Genomic DNA, 19,076 nt, shown 5'->3' with positions numbered 1-19,076 from the left:
GGGGGGACAGCTCCTGCTGAAGAATACTCAGTGGCTCCTCTCCTAGTGTGAGGGCTTCAATCTTGCCTACCTCATGCTGCAGTCAGAAACGGATATGGGGGCTTCTACTCCAAACACTAGAAAGTAGACCCTGTCTCTGACAGGATTGTGACAACCACAGAGCAAAGAGGAGGGCCCACTCATATCCAGTGCAGACTCTGGTCATCAAAACACCAGTCACACCCCCTATCAAAGGGATAACAGCCAGTACACACTGGGGAAAGACCCAGCAGGCATCCATACTAAAAGCAGCACTTGCACCAAAAATATTAAACCCACGCAGGCTACACAGGAACTCTCCCACATAAAAACAGCTCTCCAAGACCACAGTAGATAACTCTTTCTCCTAAACTCATAGAGTCAGAGAAATACAAGCAAAATGAAGAAACAGAGAAATCACTCCCAATTAAAAGATCAAGAGAATTCACCTGAAAGTACAAACAATGAAACAGACTTCTTCAGTCTAATAGACTCTGAGTTCAAAAAGGAGGTAATAAAAATACTGAAGGGATTAAGAAAGTCTATCAATAGAAATGCAGATTACTATAAAAAGGAACTAGAAACTATAAAGAGGAACCAAGAAAAATTATAAAACTCATTTGCTGAGATGAAAACTGAGCTAAAGGCAATAAATGGAAAATTGAATAATGCAGAAGAACAAATAAGTGATCTGGAAGACAGAATAATGGAAATCACCAAATCTGAAAGAAGAAAGAAAGACAAATGAAAACAAAATGAAAGCAATATACAAGACCTATGGGATAATATTAAGCATGCCAATCTACACATAACAGGGATCCCAGAAGGAGAGGAAAGAAAAAAGGGGATAGAAAATATATTTGAAGAATCATGGCTGAAAACTTCCCAAACTTAAAGAAGGAAATGGACATCCAGGTATAGGAAGTGCAGAGGATCCCAAACAAGATGAACCCAAACAGACCTACACCAAGACATATTATAACTAAAATGGCAAAAGTTAAATAGAGGATTTTAAAGGCACCAAGAGAAAAACAAAGAATTCATTACAAGGGAACCCCCATAAGGCTATCAGTTGATTTCTCTATAGATGTTGCAGGCTAGGAGTGGCAAGATATATTCAAAGTCTTGAAAAGGAAAAACCTGCAACCTAGTATACTCTGCCCAGCAAGATTATCATTTAGAATAAAAGGAGGGATAAAGAATTTCTCAGACAAGCAAAAACTTAGAGAATACAGTGATACTAAACCTATCCTAAAAGAAATATTGAAAAGTCTTCTCTAAATACAAAAGAAGCAAGAATCAATAGGAAAGAGAAATATCAAAATTGAAAAGTAAATCATTTAAATAAGCCAGTACACAGATTTTTTAAAATATCAAAAAAATTTTGTGTTAGCATATGGTATTTGTTTTTCTTTTTCTGACTTACCTCACTCTGTATGACAGACTCTAGGTCCATCCACCTCACTACAAATAATTCAATTTCGTTTCTTTTTATGGCTGAGTAATATTCCATTGTATATATGTGCCACATCTTCTTTATCCACTCATCTGTTGATAGACACTTAAGTTGCTTCCATGTCCTGGCTATTGTAAATAGAGCTGCAATGAACATTTTGGTACAAGACTCTTTTTATTAACACATATATATGGAATCTAAAAAAAAAAAAAAGGTCATGAAGAACCTAGGGACAAGATGGGAATAAAGATGCAGACCTACTAGAGAATGGACTTGAGGATATGGGGAGTGGGAAGGGTAAGCTGGGAAAAGTGAGTGGCATGGACATATATACACTACCAAACGTAAAATAGATAGCTAGTGGAAAGCAGCCGCATAACACAGGGAGATCAGCTCGGTGCTATGTGACCACCTAGAGGGGTGGGATAGGGAGGGTGGGAGGGAGGGAGACGCAAGAGGGAAGAGATATGGGGACATATGTATATGTATAACTGATTCACTTTGTTATAAAGCAGAAACTAACACACCATTGTAAAGCAATTATACTCCAATAAAGATGTTAAAAAATTTTTTGTGTGTGTGAAAGTGATGATAAGTACAATGAACAGCACAAGGATAAACATGAAGGTGTAAAAGAGGATATCAAAATCATAAAACGTGGAGGGGGAGAATAAGAAAAATGTACACTTTTTAAAGAATGTGTTTGAGTCTTTACCAGTCTAAAGCAAGTAGATATAGGAATGGGTTAGCATACTTGAAAAACAGGGTAACCACAAATGAAAAACATACGATAGATTCACCAAAAACCAGTAAGAAAGGAACTCAAGCAAACACAAAAGAAAACCATCAAGCTACCAAAAAAAAAGAAAAGAAAAGGAAAGGAACAAAGAAGAAATACAAAATCACCTGGAAAACAAGGTGTAAAATGGCAATAAATGCATATCTATCAATAATTACCTTAAATGTCAATTGCCTAAATGCTGCAATCAAAAGACATAGAGTGGCAGATTTGATTAAAAAAACACAAGAGCCTATAATATGCTGCCTACAAGAGACCCATTTTAGGGCAAAGGATACACATAGATTGAAAATGAGGGGATGGAAAAAGATATTTCATGCAAACGGAAATGACAAGAAAGTGGGGGTAGCAATAGTCATATCAGACAAAATAGACTTTAAAGCAAAGGCCATAAAGAAAGATAAAGAAAGATTCTCTAGGATTGACCACATACTAGGTCACAAAACAAGCCTCAACAAATTTAAGAGGATAGAAATTATTTCAAGCATCTTTTCTGACCACAATGGCATAGAACTAGAAATCAAGCACAAAAAGAGAAATGAGGAAAAATGATTACATGTAGACTAAAGAAGATGCTACTAAAAAACCAAAGGGTCAATGATCAAATCAAAGAGGAAATTTAAAAATACCTTGAGACAAATGACAATGAAAACACAACCATACAAAATCTATGGGATACAGCAAAAGCAGTCCTTAGAGGGAAGTTCATAGCCATATAGGCCTTCCTCAAAAAACAAGAAAAATCTCAAATAAACAACCTAACCTACTACCTAAAAGAATTAGAAAAAGAAGAACAAACAAAACCTAAAGTTAGCAGAAGGAAATAATAATGATCAGAGAGGGAATAAATAGAGAGTTAAAAAGAGTAGAAAAAATCAGTAAAACAGCTGATTATTTGAAAGGGTAAACAAAATCAACAAACCTCTGGCCAGGCTCACCAAGAAGAAAAGAGAGGACCAAAATAAAGTAAGAAATGAAAGTGAGAAATAACAACCGATACCACAGAAATACAAAAAAAATAAGAGAATACTATGAACAACTATATGCCAACAAATTGGACAACCTGGAAGAAATGGACAAGTTTCTAGAAACATACAGCCCACCAAAACTGAATGAAAAAGAAATAGATAATAAGAGACAAATCACTAGAGGTGAAATAGAAAATGTAAAAAACACACCAAAAAACACACCAACTCCCTGCAAACAAAAGTTCAGGCTTCACTGAAGAATTCTACTGAACATACAAAGAAGTTATACTGATCCTTTTCAAACTCTTCCAAAAGACTGAAGAGGAGGGAACACTCCCAAAGTCATTTCTTTGAAGCCACCATCACCCTGATACCAAAACCAGATAAAGACACTACTGAAAAAGAATATTACAGGCCAATATCTTTGAAGAATATAGATGCAAAAATTCTTAACAAAATATTGGCAAACTGAATCCAACAACACATAAAAAAGTTCATACACCATGACTAAGTGGGTTTCATCCCAGGGTCATAAGGATGGCTCAACACATGCAAATCAATCAGTGTGATACACCACATCAACAAAAGAAAAGACAAAAACCACATGGTCATCTCAATAGATGCAGAGAAAGCATTTGATAAAACTCAACATTCATTCATGATGTTGAATGATGTTGAAAACTCTCACCAAAGTGGGTATAGAATGACCATATCTCAACATCATAATAGTTATTTATGACAAATCCACAGTGAATATAATACTCTGATGAAAACCTGAAAGTCTTCCTGTTAAAATCTGGAACAAGACAAGGATGCTCTCTCTCATCATTTCTCTTCAACACAGCATTGGAAGTTTGAGTCACAGCAGTCAGACAAGAAAAAGAAATAAAAGGTATCCAAATTGGAAGGGGAGAGGTAAAATTGTCATTATATTCAGATGATATGATGCTGTTTATATAAAACCCTAAAGACTCCACACAAAAACTACTAGAACTGGTAAATGAATTCAGCAAGGTAGCAGGATATAAGATTAACATACAGAAATCTGTTGCATTTCTTTACACTAACAATGAAATATCAGAAAGGGAAAGTAAAAAAAAAAAATCCCTTTTAAAATCTCATCAAAAAAAAACTAGGAATAAACCTGACCAAGGAGGTGAAAGGCTTATACACTGAGAAATATAAAACATTAATAAAGGAAACTGAAAGTGATTCAAAGAAATGGAAAAATATCCCATGCTCTTGGATTGGAAGAATTAATATAATTAAAATGGCCATACCCAAAACAATCTACAGATTTAATGCAATCCCTATCAAATTACCCATGACATTTTTCACAGAACTAGAACAAATAATCCTAAAATTTATATGGAATCATAAAAGACCCAGAATTGCCAAAGCAATCCTGAGGAAAAACAATAAAGTGGGAGACATAACCCTCCCAGACTTCAGACAATACTACAAGCCTACAGCAATCAAAACAGCACAGTACTGGCACAAAAACAGACATATGGATCAATGGAACAGAATATAGAGCCCAGAAATAAACCCACATACCTACAGTCAATTAATCTTCAACAAAGGAGGTAAGAATATAAAATGGGAAAAAGACAGTCTTAGGCAAGTGGTGTTGGGAAACCTGGACAGCCACATGTAGATCAATGAAGTTAGAACACACCCTCACACCATACACAAAAACAAACTCAAAATGGTTTAAAGACTTAAATATAAGACATGACACTGTAAAACTCCTAGAAAAGAACATAGGCAAAACATTCTCTGACATAAATCATACCAACGTTTTCCTAGGTCAGTCTCTTAAGACGATAGAAATAAAAGTAAAAATAAACAAATAGGACCTAATTAAACATATAAGCTTTTGCACAGCAAAGGAAACCATAAACAACCTACGGACTGACAACCTATGGACTGGGAGAAAATATTTGAAAACAATGCTACCGACAAGGGATTAATTTCCAAAATATACAAATAGCTCATACAACTCAGTAACAAAAAAACCCAATCAAAAAATGGCAGAAGACCTAAACTGACATTTTTCCAAAGAAGACATACAGATGGCCATGAGGCATATGAAAAGATGCTCAACATCACGACTTATTAGAGAAATGCAAATCAAAACTATGATGAGGTACCACCTCACATGGGTCAGAATGGCCATCATCAAAAAATCTACAAACAATAAATGCTGGAGAGGGTGTGGAGAAAGGGGAACCCTCCTACACTGTTGGTGGGAATGTAAATTGGTGTAGCCACTATGGAAAACAGTATGGAGGTTCCTCAAAAAACTAAAAATAGAGTTGCCATATGATCCAGCAACCCTTCCCCTGGGCATACATCCAGAGAAAACTATAATTTGAAAAGATACATGTACCCCAATATTCATAGCAGCACTACTTACAATAGCCAAGACATGGAAGCAACCTAAGTGTCCATCGACAGATGAATGGATAAAGAACACGTGGTGTATATATACAATGGAATACTATTCAGCTATAAAGTAAGAATGAAATAATGCCATTTGAAGCAACATGGATGGACCTAGAGATTTTCATTTAAGTGAACTAAGTCAGAAAGACAAATCCATATATCACTTATATGTGGAATCAAAAATATGACATAAACAGATTCACACACACAGAGAACAGATTTGTGGTTGCCAAGGAGGAGAGGGGTGGGGAGGGATGGATTGGGAGTCTGGAATTAGCAGATGCAAACTATTATGTATAGAATGGAGTAACAACAAGATCCTACTCTAGAGGACAGAGGACTGTATTCAGTATCCTATCATAAACCATAATGGAAAAGAATATGGGAAAAGAATATATATATTCTTTATACATATATATGTATAAATGAATCACTTTGCTGTATACCAGAAACTAACAAAACATTGTAAATTAACTATGCTTCAATAAAAAATAAATTTTTAAAAAAGGGCTCTTCTGCTCTGAATAAACATCTACAGTTCTAAGGAGCAAATAATTGTATGCACTTTTGAACTAAACAAGTCAAGTAAATATTACAGAGAAAATATTATATCACTATATACTACCTCTCTCCCCAAAAAACCACTAATTTTGAGCAAATATTGAACAATTTTAGCACTTTGTCAATTGAGTATATAGTATTTTTAGGCAAAAACTAAATAGAGAAAATAAAATTTGTAGGAGAAACTACAAATTTAAACCTCATTAAATTCCCCAAATTGTATCTTCTTTTCCACATCATAAAATAAGGCTATTTTTCCTGTAGAACAACTACATAAATGATTTGGAACCTAATCAACTGAGATAGAACTCTGAAGGAAATTAAGCCAAAATAAATGAAATTAGGTGGCAGAAATGAGAAATGCTTCAACATGTTTTATCACACTTCACTCATCAGTCCTCTGATCTTTTTTTTTTTTTTTGCAATACGTGGGCCTCCCACCGTTGCAGCCTCTCCCCTTGCCGGAGGCGCAAGCTCAGCGGCCATGGCTCCGCGGCATGTGGGATCCTCCCGGACCGGGGCACGAACCCGTATCCCCTGCATCGGCAGGCGGACTCCCAACCACTGCGCCACCAGGGAGGCCCTGATCTTTTTTTTTCTTTAGATTTTTCTTGTCCTCTTTGACTGAATTACATAACATGTTAAGACATAAAATATTGCCTTATTTTTCATTTTTTCTAACCTACAGCTCCTTTCTATTAGTTTTTATTAGACTTTATAGGCCACTTTGTTAACAGAAATGTCCAGTATTTACACTCACTATTTTCTTATGCTTAAATCTTAGAGGCTGATCAGATGCAGATTCAAGTGTTTAGCATGTACATTTCACAGATGTGCTGTGCACATCCATCAGGAGGCATGTACTGTCTGCTTGTTCCTCTTTGTGTGATGTCAGCAGCCAGTAGTGATCATGTTAGATCCATTATTTCATTCAGGGGCTGCAAAATGACAATATTTTTTATTCCTTCAGTACTTATTAGCTGAAGTACTTCTGTAATGAGAAACTTCCCCCTCATCAATTTAGTTACCCTGAGATAGAATTCATAAGGGAGAGGCAGAATAAATGTTTGATTCTTTCCTTTTGTAAACAATTTTCAAAATAATGAGTTGGTCACTTAGCATCTTCCAAAGGTAACCAATGAGAGATTTTTTTCTTTCTTTCTTTCTTTTTTTTTTTTTTTTACTATTGTGAACTCTTGGATTTAAACATTAGTTAATGCTTTCAATCAATTTTGGTTATTATTCTTATTGATGCTTTAATTATCCAATAGATAGTGTGTGAGAGCCTCTTTGTTGGCTCCTGAGTCCTTTTGACACACGCTTAGTAGTCCTTGACAGCATCCTTGCCATGTATTCTGTTATGTCAATATATTCCAGCCTAGTCTCATTCAGTTCCTGCTCAAGAGCTGTAATGGGCTATACTTCCAAAGTCATGGGTGCAAAGGGAGCACACTGCTGCTTGCTTCATTTCTATATCATTTTAGTGAAATTTAGGAAATATGTGTCTTTTTTAAAAGATAAGATCTATCATGAATTCGTACTGATTCATATTGATACTTCTAATTTGAATTAGTATTTTCTACTTTGTTTCTGTTTCTCCTTTCTCCCATGCTGAAAACCCTAGTTCTCAAAGACACCTATACAATTGCAAAGATGCTTTGTTCACCCTGCAATTCTAGCCAAGGTTGAGCAGCCTGGACTGAAGATACCTCAGGTGAGTCATAAATAAAGAGGCTCATTTCTTGGAAAAGGGCTCTTCCATGTTTTGACACTTCTGTCCATCCTGCTGGGCCTCAGGCCACTCATAAGTAATTTGCAATCATCCCATAATGACTCCTTCAAACTGCAGACATGGAGTCCCCAGATTTTAGGAGAAGCTTCAGAGCGGAGGGTGGAAATCACATGCACTTTATATGTTGTCACCACTTCTTCCACGACCATAGTGTGGGGTGACCATGTCACTCAAAGGCTAATGGGCTACTCCTCTATGATTGTACAGGGATGAAAAAGCCATTTCTGAAAAAAATTGTCACTAATTAAAAATTACACCAGAAAGGGGGAAAAACAGGTCACAAACTTTTCTCATTTAGGTTTAGACTGGGGGCAGGAGGGCTTCTTTTTTTTCATGGAGAAATATATAAATATATGTATCAATATTTATATATCAATAAAGAATAGAACCAATATAGGATATATTATATAGAATATGTCTATCAATCTAAAATTTATTCTATATTCAACAATTATTCATTAAGCATCTACCAGGCATGATGTATGACTCTGGGGAATCAAAGATGAACAAGATAAACTCACTACCCTTAAGTAAACAGACATGTGAGCTAAATAGCTTTTGAATAAAAATCTATTTAAAACACAACGATATGAGTGAAAAAGTGATTGAAGCATAGAGGGGGAGATTAATTCTGCACAAGGAAAATTAAGCAACGTGTTAATGGAGGAGCTGGTTAATATCACAGGCTTCCAATTTCTTTAGCTCATAGGAGGCGAGGCCTGCCCCCGATTATAGAGTACACTTCATAAGCATATGAACCACCACAGGCTTATAATATCAGATGAGGAGACCATAGCATTCTTCATAGGATAATTTAATCTGCGTCTTAACCCAGTTGAAAGGAGGATGAATCTATGGCCCCTTCGGTCCCCTCATGCCCCAGACTAAGAACAGAGATGAGATGCTCCTGTGCGAGATGCTGCCACAGCAGAGGAAGCACACAAGGTTGGGAGTGGGTGGCACAGCTAAACAAAAGGAGGAAAAGAAAGACACCAAGGAAGGAAGCCAAACTGAAAACCTAAGTCACAAAAGAGACGATGATTTGCGCTAAGGACAGGCACTGCTGGAAACACGGAGCAGGGACAGGTCGCAGCCCCCTTCATGCCTCAGTTTGCAGCAGGCGCCTTCCTCTCATAAAGCTAGGATTTCTGTTAAAATAAATGTGTGTACAAACTGGATTATTCTGAATATCATTTTAATAAGAATATAAAACTTATCAATATGTAACAGTTTCATGGGAGACTTGAGCTTCTGTCTTTAAAATCTATTTATTGGTATTCATGATGCAATATGTGAATATCCTACAATAAATATCTGAAGTCTCTTCCACTTCTGTTTTGATCTCCCCTAGCTTTGTTTCTTGGCCTTATTTGCCAAGACAACCCATAAAATCTCTAATCTCAGATGAGGTAGGGTTTATGTTTTGTTTACCTGCAGCTATGTGTTTTTTTTTTTCCCATCTCCTGTTTGTGTATGTGCAGACACCACTGATGTAAGGCAAAAAAGCAAAAACATACTGTTTGCATATCTTATCAAAAAGCCTATATGACCGTTAGCGTAATTGATGCTACCTTGGGCCCATACCGCTCCTCCTGTCCTCCCGCTGACCCTATCCAGGACTGTACCACACAATAAATCACTTCTCTGTCATTAGGAGCTTTGTAGTTAAGAGGCATTGTTTAATAATCATTAGGACCAGGTGGCCTTCATGCTCTGTTAGTCCCTAAACAATGATGAAGACCTTTGCTGACATATTCCCAGCGCCCACGAGACAGTTACCCATTCATAAAACTTGACTTAGGAAGGCACGTCCAATTTCCGAGCAGCCCCCCAACTCCTTGGTTAACTATAAAGCTGTCCCAATGTCCCCTCTCAGAGGTGTAGAGTGCAGCTGTGAATGCTTCTGGGTTGTTGTCCACCTGATCCAGATCCCACCCTGTAACTTATCCTGTAATAAACTGGTCCATTGATTACTTGGAGCTGCCTGCCTCGATTTTCTGTCTCAAGATGCCTTCTCAGTTCAGTGGGCACTTTTGGTTCCCTCTGTCTTCCAACATTGCCCGAATTATGAGTTAATTTATACTACAGATTGGATACATTAAAAGAAAAAGAAACCTTAAAGAAAAAGTTCATTGGCAGCATGCTTGTGCCAAAGTTTAAGTATATGCTGAAGCTTTTAAAAAATATACAAAATTGGAGCAGGATCAAGCATCTTTACACAACTGGGCCCAAGCTGTTTGGGCCTTGTGTCTTTCTGGGACAGGAGAATGGGAGCCTGTGACCACCTCAAAATGGCTACTGACCAGGTCAAACGGATTTCCTAATGCCAAGTTGTGTTAACCAGAAATAAACAATTTTCTTTCTGTTTGGTTGATTTAACCTCTTTGTGATTTAGTTTCCTTATGTAAGAATAGAACTATTTACCAGCACCCAAAGTCTAGGAGACCATAGAATGTTGAAGATGAAAAGAACCTTAGAAATTGTTCATTCCACCCTCATAGGTGACAAAAATCATGGCCCCAGATGGTTAACTGACTTGTTCAGAGTTGCAAAGCTCAATTTAGGGGCTCATTGAAGAATATTCTAACAAATGTTGGAATAGAATTCTCTAAAAAGTACATATATATTTATTTAAATTAAAGATATTTAATAACATTTCTTCTTAGGAAAACATGCAATAATACTGAAAGAACTTTCTATTAGTCTTCTTAGAACAATGGCTTCAGAAATAAATGTGAGAAAATTAGAGGTAAAAACATATCCTTGACTTAGTATCTTAAGCAGTGCTATGGTCTCAATGTTTGTGTCCCCCAAAATTTGTATATTGAAACTAACCTCCAAGGTGGGACCTTTGGGAGGTAATTAGGCCATAAGGATAAAGCCCTTATATAAGTGTTCTTATAAAAGAGGCCTGGAAGAGCTCCCTTGCCTCCTCTGCCATGTAAGGATACAGCAAGAAGTCAGCAGTCTGCAACCTGGAACAGGGTCCTTACCAGACCCGACCATGCTGGTACCCCGATCTTGAACTTCCAGCTTCCAGAACCATAAGCAATAAATTCTTGCTGTTTATAAACTCCACACTTTATGGTATTTTTACTATAGCAGCCCAAATGGACTAAGACAGACATTGATAATATCCTTTAGTAGAGGGCAGAGCTTTAAATAGAGGATACAAGCACAGGAGGTATAAAATTTAATTCTCATGATGTTTTTTTGTTAGTCATAGAAGAATTCCTATATGTAGAATACTATACCTTTTTAATTTCAGATTTCAAATTACAAGGGTTACTCTGCTGGCTGAAGAGGGATTTCTTGAATTTCTCTATAACCCTTCTTTTCAAATTGTGGTGCAAAGCTGGAGGAAGCTGCATAAAATGAGAAAATCATTATAAGCACATTGTTAACTATGCATAGCTGACTCCCAGGAAGCATTTGTGAGGGTAGAAATATTCACTCAACAGGACTAAATAAGAATTTAAATTTTACTCCAAATAACATGACTGAATGTTACAATTTTTCATTCTACAATCCAGAAGAAACACATTACTCTGTTCTCTTTCCAAAGGCTACTTCTAATTATGTTACTGTTCTTTCATTTTACTTATATTATTTTTTCATAGAATGGCTAAATTCTATATTAGTTGCATGTATAAATTGAATTTTGTAAACAACAGATTTACAAGGAAAGATGCATTCTATGAATGCTTAAGTGCTTGTATCATGCTCAGAACCATGCTGAACACTCTCATCATGGTCCTTGTCCTGAAGGATCTGACACTTTGGACCAGGAAGCACACATCTGCATTAGTACAGAGTCAGAGGCCTGCTTCTGAATATACAGCTGGAGAGAGATCAGATTGGAGGGGCCAAACTTATCAAGAAGAGAGAGAAATGAATTTGTATACATTAGGGCTCAGCAGGATGAGTTAGATTTAATAAGTAAATAGTAGGAAGCCACTGGTTTGAGTGGAGAAGGTAAGGGAAAGTACCTCAAGACAGATTTTTGGTCTTGATAATTCCCTATTGTTACCCCCCAGAAGTTGCCACTCCCTACCTCAAACACCAAAGGGCAGTGTTGGCCCAGGACCTTCTAGTTGATGCCCAGCATGATTCTACCTGTCAAGGGGAAAGGTAGCAGCCCTTTCTGACATACCTCACTGTCTGCTACAGCACCAGTGCGTCCCTCAAAAGTGACTTACCCCGGTTGTGGCAGCTATCACTATCATATTAATTCAGATACTCTTAAAACCTTGCTCTTCATTTAACTTGATAAGCCTCTAGTTAACTTAGAATTGCTTTTACTACTCCTGATGGTTTGAATTAATCCTCACAAAAACTTTCTTGCATAAGTTAATATTCAGTCAACTTAAGATTCATATACAGGGCAGTATTAGAAAGCTATTGTATCTTATCAGAATAATTATCACAAGCGACAGCACCCTATCTTTAAAGTTTTCATGGAAGAATTAAAAATTTTGCACAGCATGATGACTCACACATAATTTAAAACTGCAGATGATATTTATATATAATTATATATATAAGAATTATAATACTAAGAATAAAATTACTAATACCTATGACTTGTATGTGCCAGGCACTATGGTTACTCTTTCATGTGCATTAGCTCATTTTTTTCTCGACAATAAACTTATAAAGCAGGTACTAACCTATAGGTGAGGAAATCAGACCTTATATAACACCCAAGATACTTTCTGAGGTAGTGAGTCTACCAGCACAACTATTGTTCGAGAGCAAATACCATCACCACTAGCATTACACTAGTATAGCACTTTATAAACATTTCACATAATTTCCTTTATCACAATAGTCCCATAAGCTACCTGAATTTTTACTGATGAAGAAACTGATTCTAGAGAAGGTAATGATTCCTTCAATGTCACAAGTCTAAAAGTGTGGTTTTTATTTGTTTTTATCATACCAAATAAAGTAACAGCAGAAAAAAAATAAATCTTATACATTTATATTGTAGATTTTCTCAAACATAATATATGGATTCTTTCTAAAGAACTAGTATCTCCAAAAATAGATTGGCAGACCATCAGTAGCCCACAGGGCCACCTTTGCTAGTGACTCAAACAATATATTTTCTACTGATAAAAGTTATTTTGACATATTACTATTTAAGAGGAGATTGCTATATGCTGATTTTTTAAGTATTTATTTAACACAACAATCAAATCTTAACTATAGAGTTAAATCCAAACCTTACGTTGCCTGCACAGGTTCTACCTAAGCAATAACACATAACGACTCCTACTAAAAGATAATGTATGTATTTTAGTCATCTTGTATGCTCAAAGATCGATTTTGGTTTCCAGCAATGGAAATGAACCACTGATTTCATTCTCAGCTTAGGGTCTTAAGATTCCCATCTTATTTATTTATTTATTTTAATATCTTTATTGGAGTATAACTGCTTTACAATGGTGTGTTAGTTTCTGCTTTACAACAAAGAGAATCAGTTATACATATACACGTGTTCTCATATATCTTCCCTCCTGCCTCTCCCTCCCTCCCACCCTCTTTATCCCACCCCTCTAGGTGGTCACAAACCACCTAGCTGATCTCCCTGTGCTACGGGGCTGCTTCCGACTAGCTATCCACTTTACGCTTGGTAGTGTATATATGTCCATGCCACTCTCTCACCTCGTCACAGCCTCCCCCTCCCCCTCCCCATACCCTAAAGTCCATGCTTTAGTAGGTCTGTGTCTTTATTTCCGTCTTACCCCTAGGTTCTTCATGAACTTTCTTTCTTTTTCTTAGATTCCATACATATGTGTTAGCATATGATATTTGTTTTCCTCTTTCTGAAATACTTCTCCCTGTAAGACAGACTCTAGGTCCATCCACCTCACCACAAATAACTCAGTTTCGTTATTTATATGGCTGAGTAATATTCCAATGTATATATGTGCCACATCTTCTTTAACCATTAATCTGTCGATGGACATTTAGGTTGCTTCAATATCCCGGCTATTGTAAATAGAGCTGCAATGAACATTTTGGTACATGACTCTTTTTGAATTATGGTTTTCTCAGGGTATATGACCAGTAGTGGGATTGCTGGGTTATATGGTAGTTCTATTTGTAGTTTTTAAAGAAACCTCCATACTGTTCTCCATAGTGGCTGTATCAATTTACATTCCCACCAACAGTGCAAGAGGATACCTTTTCCTCCACACCTTCTCCAGCATTTATTGTTTCTATATTTTTTGATGATGGCCATTCTGACTGATGTGAGATGATATCTCATTGTAGTTTTAATTTGCAATTCTCTAATGATTAATGATGTTGAGCATTCTTTCATGTGTTTGTTGGCAGTCTGTATATTTTCTTTGGAGAAATGTCTATTTAGGTCTTCTGCCTATTTTTGGATTGGGTTGTTCGTTTTTTGTTATTGAGCTGCATGAGCTGCTTGTAAATTTTGGAGATTAATCCTTTGTCAGTTGCTTCATTTGAAAATATTTTTTCCCATTCTGAGGGTTGTCTTTTGGTCTTGTTTATGGTTTCCTTCACTGTGCAAAAGCTTTTAAGTTTCATTAGGTCCCAATTGTTTATTTTTGTTTTTATTTCCATTTCTCTAGGAGGTGGATCAAAAAGGATCTTGCTGTGATTTATGTCATAGTGTTCCACCTAGGTTTTCTTCTAAGAGTTTTATAGTGTCTGGCCTTACATTTAGGTCTTTAATACATTTTGAGTTTATTTTTGTGTATGGTGTTAAGGAGTGTTCTAATTTCATACTTTTACTTGTACCTGTACAGTTTTCTCAGCACCACTTATTGAAGAGGCTGTCTTTTCTCCACTGTATATTCTTGCCTCCTTTATCAAAGATAAGGTGACCACATGTGCGTGGGTTTATCTCTGGGCTTTCTATCCTGTTCCATTGATCTATATTTCTATTCTTGTGCCAGTACCATACTGTCTTGATTACTGTAGCTTTGTAGTATAGTCTGAAGTCAGGGAACCTGATTCCTCCAGCCCCATTTTTCGTGCTCAAGATTGCTTTGGCTATTTGGGGTCTTTTGTATTTCCATACAAATTGTGAAAATTTTTTTTTTTTTTCAGTACGTGGGCCTCTCACTGTTGTGGTCTCTCCCATTGTGGAGCACAGGCTCTGGACACACAGGCCCAGCAGCTATGGCTCACGGGCCCAGCTGCTCTGTGGCATGTGGGATCCTCCCGGACCGGGGCATGAACCCGTGTCCCCTGCATCAGCAGGCGGACTTTCAAACACTGCACCACCAGGGAAGCCCAAATTGTGAAATCTTTTGTTCTAGTTCTGTGAAAAATGCCAGTGGTAGTTTGATAGGGATTGCATTGAATCTGTAGATTGCTGTGGGTAGTAGAGTCATCTTCACAATGTTGATTCTTCCAATCCAAGAACATGGTATATCTCTCCATCTATTTGTATCATCTTTAATTTCTTTCAACAGTGTCTTATGCATACAGGTCTTTTGTCTCCTTATGTAGGTTTATTCCTAGATATTTTATTCTTTTTGTTGCAATGGTAAATGGCAGTGTTTTCTTAATTTTACTTTCAGATTAGTGTATAAGAATGTGAGAGATTTCTGTGCATTAATTTTGTATCTGGCTACTTTACCAAATTCATTGTTTAGCTCTAGTAGTTTTCTAGTAACATCTTTAGGATTCTCTATGTATAGTATCATGGCATCTGCAAACATTGACAGTTTTACGTATTCTTTTCTGATTTGGATTCCATTTATTTCTTTTTATTCTCTGACTGATGTGGCTAGAACTTCCAAAACTATGTTGAATAAAAGTGGTGAGAGTGGGCAACCTTGTCTTGTTCCTGATCTTAGTGGAAATACTTTCAGTTTTTCACCATTGAGGACGATGTTGCCTGTGAGTTTGTCATATGTGGCATTTATTATGTTGAGGAAAGTTCCCTCTATGCCAACTTTCTGCAGCGTTTTTTTTTTTATATCATAAATGGGGGTTGAATTTTGTCAAAAGCTTTCTCTGCATCTATTGAGAGGATCTTATGGTTTTTCTCCTTGATTTGCTGATATGGTGTATCACGTTGACTGATTTGCGTATATTGAAGAATCCTTGCATTCCTGGTGTAAACCCCACTTGATCTTGGTGTATGATCCTTTAAATGTGCTGTTGGATGCTATTTGCTAGTATTTTGTTGAGGATTTTTGCAACTAGGTTCATCAGTGATATTGGCCTGTAGTTTTCTTTCTTTGTGACTTCTTTTCTGGTGTTGGTGTCAGGGTGATGGTGGCCTCATAGAATGAGTTTGGGAGTGTTCCTCTCTCTGCTATATTTTGGAAGAGTTTGAGAAGAATAGGTGTTAGCTCTTCTCTAAATGTTTGATAGAATTCACCTGTGAAGCCATCTGGTCCTGAGCTTTTGTTTGTTGGAAGATTTTTAATCACAGTTTCAATTTCAGTGCTTGTGATTGGTCTGTTCATATTTTCTATTTCTTCCTGGTTCAGTCTCGGCATGTTGTGCATTTCGAAAAATTTGTTCATTTCTTCCAGGTTGTCCATTTTATTGGCATAAGGTTTCTTGTAGTAATCTCTCATGATCTTTTGTATTTCTGCAGTGCCAGTTCTTACTTCTCTGTTTTCATTTCATATTCTATTGATTCGAGTCTTCTCCCTATTTTTCTTGATGAGTCCGGCTAATGGTTTATCAATTTTGTTTATCTTCTCAAAGAACCAGCTTTTAGTTTTAGTGATCTTTGTTATCATTTCCTTCATTTCTTTTTCATTTATTTCCGATCTGCTCTTTATGATTTCTTTCCTTCTGCTAACTTTGGGGGTTTTTTGTTCTTCTTTCTCTAATTGCTTTAGGTGCAAGGTTAGGTTGTTTATTTGAGATGTTTCCTGTTTCTTAAGGTAGGATTGTATTGCTATAAACTTCCCTCTTTAGAACTGCTTTTGCCTTATCCCATGTGTATTGTGTCCTCTTTGATTTCTTCAGTGATCTCTTTGTTATTAAGTAGTGTATTGTTTAGCCTCCATGTGTTTGTATTTTTTACAGATCTTTTCCTGTAATTGATATCTAGTCTCATAGCGTTGTGGTCGGAAAAGATACTTGATACAATTTCAATTTTCTTAAATTTACCAAGGCTTGATTTGTGACCCAAGATATGATCTATCCTGGAGAATGTTCCATGAGCACTTGAGAAAAATGTCTATTCCGTTGTTTTTGGATGGAATGTCCTATAAATATCAATTAAGTCCATCTTGTTTAATGTATCACTTAAAGCTTGTGTTTCCTTATTGATTTTCATTTTGGATGATCTGTCCATTGGTGAAAGTCGGGTGTTAAAGTCCCCTACTATGAATGTGTTACTGTCGATTTCCCCTTTTATGGCTTTTGGCATTTGCCTTATGTATTGAGGTGCTCCTATATTTGGTGCATAAATATTTACAACTGTTATATCTTCTTCTTGGATCGATCCCTTGATCATTATGTAGTGTCCTTCTTTGTCTCATGTAACAGTCTTTATTTTAAAGTCTATTTTGTCTGATATGAGAATTGCTACTCCAGCTTTCTTTTGGTTTCCATTTGCATGAAATATCTTTTTCCATCCCCTCACTTTCAGTCTGTATGTGTCCCTAGGTCTGATGTGGGTCTCTTGTAGACAGCATATATATGGGTCTTGTTTTTGTATCCATTCAGCCAGTCCGTGTCTTCTGGTGGGAGCATTTAATCCATTTACATTTCAGGTAATTGTCGATATGTATGTTCCTATTCCCATTTTCTTAATTGTCTTGGTTTTGTTATTGTAGGTCTTTTCCTTCTCTTGTGTTTCTTGCCTAGAGAAGTTCCTTTAGCATTTGTTGTAAAGCTGGTTTGGTGGTGCTGAACTCTCTCAGCTTTTGCTTGTCTGTAAAGGTTTTAATTTCTCCATTAAATCTGAATGAGAGGGGCTTCCCAGGTGGCGCAGTGGTTGAGTGTCCGCCTGTCAATGTAGGGGACACAGGTTTGTGCCCCAGTCTGGGAAGATCCCACACTCTGCGGAGCAGCTGGGCCCGTCAGCCATGGCTGCTGAGCATGTGCTTTCAGAGTCTGTGCTCCACAGTGGGAGAGGCCACAACAGTGCGAGGCCTGTGTACCACAAAAAAAAAAAAAAAAACCTGAATGAGATCCTTGCTGGGTAGAGTAATCTTGGTTGTAGGTTTTTCCCCTTCATCACTTTAAATATGTTCTGTCACTCCCTTCTGGCTTGCAGAGTTTCTGCTGAAAGATCAGCTGTTAACCTTATGGGCATTCCCTTCTGTGTTATTTGTCGTTTTTCCTTTGCTGCTTTCAATATGTTTTCTTTGTATTTAATTTTTGATAGTTTGGTTAATATGTGTCTTGGCGTGTTTCTCCTTGGATTTATCCTGTATGATACTCTCTGTGCTTCCTGTACTTAACTATTTCCTTTCCCATATTAGGGAAGTTTTCAACTATAATCTCTTCAAATATTTTCTCAGTCCCTTTCTTTTTCTCTTCTTCTGGGACCCCTATAATTCGAATGTTGGTGCATTTAATGTTGTCCCAGAGGTCTCTGAGACTGTCCTCAGTTCTTTTCTTTCTTTTTTCTTTATTCTGCTCTGCAGTAGTTATTTCCACTATTTTATCTTCCAGGTCACTTATCCATTCTTCTGCCTCAGTTATTCTCCTATTAATCCCATCTAGATTATTTTCATTTATTGTGTTGTTCATCATTGCTTGTTTCCTCTTTAGCTCTTCTAGGTCCTTGTTAAATGTTTCTTGCATTGTCTCTATTCTATTTCCAAGATTTTGGATCATTTTTACTATCATTATTCTGAATTCTTTTTCAGGTAGACTGCCTGTTTCCTCTTCATTTGTTAGGTCTCGTTGGTTTTTACTTTGCTCCTTCATCTTCTGTGTGTTTTTCTGTATTCTCATTTTGCTTATGTTACTGTGTTTGGGTTCTCCTTTTAGCAGGCTGCACGTTCATAGTTTCCATTGCTTTTGGTGTCTGTCCCCAGTGGCTAAGGTTGGTTCAGTGGGTTGTGTAGG

The 19,076-nt window shown here is 36.9% G+C and overlaps 1 protein-coding gene across 1 annotated transcript in view; it reads right to left on the bottom strand.

The window, feature by feature from the left end:
• Positions 1-19,076, bottom strand: part of NEK10 (NIMA related kinase 10) — a 299,100-nt gene that overhangs the window by 23,821 nt on the left and 256,203 nt on the right. The window contains exon 34 of the mRNA XM_007456721.1: positions 11,297-11,407. Within this exon, the coding sequence (XP_007456783.1) occupies positions 11,297-11,407 (111 nt within the window). The remainder of the gene's footprint in view (positions 1-11,296; positions 11,408-19,076) is intronic.

The sequence above is a fragment of the Lipotes vexillifer genome, unplaced genomic scaffold (genome assembly GCF_000442215.2).
Source record: "Lipotes vexillifer unplaced genomic scaffold, Lipotes_vexillifer_v1.1 scaffold612, whole genome shotgun sequence".
Classification (NCBI taxonomy): Eukaryota; Metazoa; Chordata; class Mammalia; order Artiodactyla; family Lipotidae; genus Lipotes; species Lipotes vexillifer.
Note: the sequence above shows the minus strand (reverse complement) of the source record. Positions and strands in the feature narration are given on the sequence as shown.